Source organism: Aureococcus anophagefferens, assembly GCF_000186865.1.
Source record: "Aureococcus anophagefferens unplaced genomic scaffold AURANscaffold_28, whole genome shotgun sequence".
Classification (NCBI taxonomy): domain Eukaryota; class Pelagophyceae; order Pelagomonadales; family Pelagomonadaceae; genus Aureococcus; species Aureococcus anophagefferens.
The window spans coordinates 78,065-83,234 of NW_008705587.1; the positions used below are offsets into that span (position 1 = coordinate 78,065).

Genomic DNA, 5,170 nt, shown 5'->3' on the forward strand with positions numbered 1-5,170 from the left:
GCTCCGCGGCCCGGGAGCGCCGCGTCGGCGTCGACCGAGCCCCGGAAGAGGTCCCGCCGCGCCGCGTCCGTGCGCAGGGAGAACCCGGCGCCGACGGCGCGGTGGTCGCTGCCCTCGACGGCGTCGAGGGACGCGTAGGAGACGCAGTCGAGGTCGTCGCGCCGCAGCGGCGCGCTGTGCGCGACGACGCGGTCCGTCCACGACGGCGGCCGGAGCCCCGCGCGCGCCGCCGCGGCGGAGATCGTGAGCTTCGGGTTCTCCGCGAGCCGCTGCTCCGCCGCGCGGCTCGCCGCGACGTCGCTCGGCTCGCCGCCGCCGCGCGGCCGCTTCTTCTCCTTGACGAGCGAGAAGAGGTCCGCGCGCGCCGCGGCGAGCAACGGCGCGTGCGCGTAGCCCTCGGACGCGGCGGCGCGCGCGCCGGCGACGTAGCGGTACGTCGGCGGGAAGTCGATGGGCGGCTCGGAAAAGCCGGCGAAGACGCGGCCCGCGGCCCGCTCCCGCCGCAGCTCGTCGTCGGCGAGCGCGTCGTCCCATAACGCGCGCGCGTCCTCCAAATCGACGTCCGTCGCCGAGTCCGGGTCGTCGTGCGCGTCCGCGTCCGCGGCGCAGGCGCGGGCGACCTTGTCGAGCGTGTCGCGCGGCCGCGCCGTCGGCGCGCGGTAGTTCAGGTCTCCGAGGAAGAACGTGTGCGTCGCGGCGCCCAGGTGCGCGTCGCACGTCGCCGCGGGCCCGCGCACGCCGAGGCCCTCGGCGGCCCGCGCGAGGGCGTCGCGCACCGCCGCGTGCCGCTTCTTCAGCTTCGCGCCGGCCTTGCCGTCCGCTGGGAGGTGGCAGCCGACGAAGAGCAGCGTCGCGTCGTGGAACGTCACGAGGGCCGCGACGGCGCCCTTGTTCGGGAGGCCCGCCGCGCCCTGGGGGATGAGCGCGACGCCGTCGGCGGCGGACTCCGCCGCGACGGCCGGCGCCTCCCGGGGCTTCTCCGGCTTCGCGGCGGCGCCGGGCATCGCGATCGTCGGCGCCGCCTCCGGCGGCGCGGCCGCGGGCGGCGCGCCGTCGACGACCGGCGCCGGCGCCGCGCCGCCGCCGACGCGCGCGGCGCCGCGCCGCACGTCCGACGCCTTGGCGAAGACGGCCAGGCCGATGAACCCGTGGAAGCCGACGCCCGTGAGCGCGGAGCCGATGGCGCCCTTGCCGACGCACTCGTAGGCTTCGCCGCCGTCGCAGAGCACGCGCCGCGACCGCGCGACGAGCTCGGCCCAGCAGAGGCACTCCTGGACCGCCAGCGCGTAGACGTCGTAGCCCCGGGGCAGCAGCGCCCGGAGCCTCTCCGCGACCTCGGCGTCGTCGCGCGCGCCCAGAAGCGCGGCGACGGTCGGCGCCTCCGCGCAGTTCGCCGTCGCGCACCAGACCTTCTTCTCCTCGTCCTCGAGACCCTCGTCCGCGAAGGACTCCAGGGAGGACTCCAGGGACGCCGGCGCGCCGCGCTCGGAGAAGCGCGGCTCCTCCGGCGGCGGCGGCTCCGACGCCCGGGGCGTCTCCCGGAGCTCGAGGCCCTTCGCGGAGCCGCGCCGCTCCGCGCGGTCGCCCACCTTGGGCACGCAGCAGAGCCGGTCCCAGAGGCCGTCGGACGTCGCCGTGAGCATCGCGAAGCAGAACCCGCCCAGCGGCGTCAGCGCGGACCGCGCCTGGGCAGCAAAAGGGTGATTCAACGTCGCTTAAAAAGGAGTGTTCCGCGCGCGAGCGTTCCAAAAAAAGCATCCACGCTTCGAGACCGTTCCGAGAGATGATCGCCCGTCCAAAAATTAGCCGAAACGAGTGGAAAACGGCCGAGATATGAGCCTTTGAAGTTGGGGAATTTCGCTCTCTTTTGCTGCCCTGGACCGCGCGAGCGCGAGCAGTTTCGCGCGCGCGTCCGCCGGCCGCGGCCCGAGCGCGAGCGCGGACGCGGCGACCTCGGGCCCCCAGCAGAGCGCGAAGGCGAGGACGTGGGCCCGCGCGCGGCGCCGCACGCGCCGCGCGCCCGACGACGGCGACCGACCGAGCGCGCGCTCGACGCGCGAGTGGACCCAGAACGCGTACAGGAACGCGAGGACGACCCAGAGGCCGAAGCCCAGCGCGTGGGCCTCGTTCTCCGCGTCGCCGCCGATCCAGCACCAGGCCAGGTGCGCCTGGGGGCCGAAGGACCCCAGCGCGAGCGCCGCGGCGGACGCGGCGACGGCCGCGCCGGAGCCGAGCGTCGCGTAGCGCCGGAACCGCCGCTGGATGCCGCTCGACGGCTCGCCGAAGACCACGAGGCGGAGCACGGCGCGCTGGAGCCCGACGCCGTGGGCGACGACGGCGCCGAGGGACGCGAGCTGGAAGAGCGCGGCCTGGGCCTCGCAGCCGCCGTTCGAGGATTCCGCCGCGGAGCGGCCGACGACGACGGCGGCGGCCTGGAGCTGGTAGAAGCACAGCACGAGCGCCTGGAAGAGCTCGACGACGGAGCAGCTCCGATTGAGGGAGGCGTGCGCGGACGCGACCGTCGCGCGGGGGCAAAAGTTCTTCAGAGGCACGACGACGGTCCACCAGGGGCAGACGCCCTTGCGCGCCCAGAAGCCGGCGAGCGCCCAGCTCGTCGTTATCAGGGACAGCGACCCGCTGCAGCGCGACAGGAGCGCGCAGGTGATCATGTTTCGTTTAGCTCATTCCGGCTCCATCGCATGGTCGAGGGGTGAAATTAGGCTGCACCATTCCTTCAGCTCAAGTCGGCTCTGAGAAGCCCGGCCGTCACGCTCACTCCCAGCGGCTTCTCCCGACGTTCAGCACGCGCGCCGGAGCTCCCGCGAGTGTCCCGACACTCGTACGGTCCCCCGAAGACCGCGCATCACCTAGCCGAAATACCCCGCGGCCCCGTTTCACAACCACAGCGCTCTGACGAGGGCCCGGATATCCCGAAGCGCTCGCATTCAAGATGGCGCAGGCCAAGGCCGAGGACGTGATCGTGACCGGCACCTACGTGACACTCTCCCCGGAGACGGCGGCGCTGCCCCTCGCGGAGATGCCCGTCGCGGAGCCGGCGACCGTCGCGACGGCGGACGTCGTCGTCGACGACGGCGACGCGGCGCTCGCCGCGCGGCTCCAGGCCGAGGAGGACCTGCTCGCGGCGGGCGCGCCGGCGCCGCCGGCGATCCGCACGCGCTTCGTCGAGAGCCACTACTACGGTCCGGCTTCTTTCCTGAGCTCGCTGATGCTGTTCTGCATCTTCCCGCCGTGCGCGATCGTCCCCTGCATCGCGCCCTGCGACACGCACGCCTACGCCATCGTCGCCGACGACGCCGAGCCCGCGGTCTTCGCGCGCCGGCGCCGCGCGCGCCACCTCTTCGTCCGCGTGCCATCGGGCACGCGGCCGGGCGACGTCGTCCAGACCACGGCGCCGGACGGCCGCGTCGTCTCCGCGCGCGTGCCCCTCCGCACGGGGCCCGGCGACATGCTCCGCATCGACTTCTAGGGACGGCGGACGCTGAGCCCCCTCCCCCCTTGTTTTAATGGCCCCGTTCTCTTAGCAGAGGGATCGTGAGAGGTGTTGAGATGGGGACGCGGTCACCGGTAGGTTCATTCAAGATCGGTGATGCGCATCGCGCCGTATAAACGACGGGCCCTCCCGTCTACGGCCACGTCCGGAAGCCCCCCAGACCTCGGACGTCGTACGCGAGACCGAACGAGGAGGAGAGGACGCACGTAGCCCCTCCCAGGCCAATGTTGAATGATTGTTGAGGCTCGCCGAGCCGGCTCTCCAAACATTGGCGCCAACGGGAGCGCGTTTTGATCTCGACCGCGGCGGTGGCAAAAGACAACGTAGTAGACCCACGCAAGCCGCTACGCGACGCCACGATACGATGGCCACGGCGTCGTCGTCGTCGACGAGTGCCGACGCGACGACCACCGCGGACGCCGACGTCGTGTCGCGCCTGCGCCTGAGCTACGCGCCGCAGACGACGCGCCACCGCGAGCGCGAGTACGGCACGATCCTCGAGTTCTTCGAGGCGCGGCTGGCGACGACGTCCGGCGGGAGCCTCTACGTCTGCGGCGCGCCGGGCACGGGCAAGACGCTCCACGTGGAGCGCGCGCGCGACGCCGCGGTCGGCGAGTCGAAGCGCGCCGTCGTCGTGAGCCTCCGGGGCACGGCCTTCGGGTCCGGCGACGCCTTCGCGCGCGCCGTCGGCGCCGGCGCCTGCCCGAAGCTCTCCTGGAGCGGCCTCGGCGCCAAGGAGGCGCTCGCGCGGCTCGCGGAGCGCTGCGGCGCGCCGAGGGCCGGCGAGAAGCGGAAGCGCGACGACAAGGTCGTCAAGATCGTCGTCGTCGACGAGATCGACTCCCTCGTCGCCGTCGCCGGCGACGCCCTGCGGCGCGTCTTCCGCATCGCGTCGGCGCCCGGGAGCCGCCTCGCGCTCGTCGGCGTCGCGAACGCGGCGGACGTGCCGCGGCGCGCGTTCTTCGGCGACGACGCCGCGTACGCGGAGGACGGCGACCGCGTCGTCACCGTCGTCTTCCGGCCCTACGGCCACGCCCAGCTCGTCGACATCGTCGCCCAGCGCGCGGGCGAAAACGTCTTTGCGCGGCCCGCGCTCGAGTTCTGCGCGCGGAAAGTCGCGGCGACGACCGGCGACGCGCGGCGCGCGCTCGACGTCTGCCGCCGCGCGCTGGCCATCCGCGACGCCGACGGCGCCGGCGCGCCCGTGACCCTCGCCCAGGCCGCGCGCGCGGTCCGCGAGACGCTCGGCGGCGCCGCCGCCGGGCCGCTGTCCGCGGTGCCGACGCTGCCGCACCACGCGCACGTCGCGCTCCACGCGGCGCTGGGCCTCGCCGCGAGCGCCGACGACAAGGCCTTCTCCAAGGCGGGGCTCCGCGCGGCCTACGCGCGCGCGTGCCCCAACGTCGCCGGCGGCCTCGACGTCGCCGCCGCCGCGGACGACTCGCTCGGCCTGCTCGTCGCCGCGGGCCTCGTCGGCGACGCGCCGGACAAGCGGCCGAAGAAGGCCAAGCTCCGCAACCCGGGCCAGGCCAAGCTCCGCGTCCTCGTCGACGTCGACGACGCGCGGCGCGCGCTCCAGGCGTCCGCGCGGACGTCCGCGCTCGCGACGCGCGCCGCCTAGGCGCCCGCTCGTGAGAAAACCCCCTTCGCTTCGGACTC

At 74.3% G+C, this 5,170-nt stretch overlaps 1 protein-coding gene across 1 annotated transcript in view; it reads right to left on the reverse strand.

Moving 5' to 3' along the window:
- AURANDRAFT_66840 (hypothetical protein) overlaps positions 1 to 2,669 on the reverse strand; it is a gene marked incomplete at both ends in the record, with an annotated part of 12,253 nt that extends 9,584 nt beyond the window's left edge. Inside the window, 2 exons of the mRNA XM_009042222.1 lie at positions 36 to 1,685; positions 1,953 to 2,669. Coding sequence (XP_009040470.1) covers positions 36 to 1,685; positions 1,953 to 2,669 — 2,367 coding nt within the window. The remainder of the gene's footprint in view (positions 1 to 35; positions 1,686 to 1,952) is intronic.
- Between the last annotated feature and the right edge of the window lie 2,501 nt (positions 2,670 to 5,170).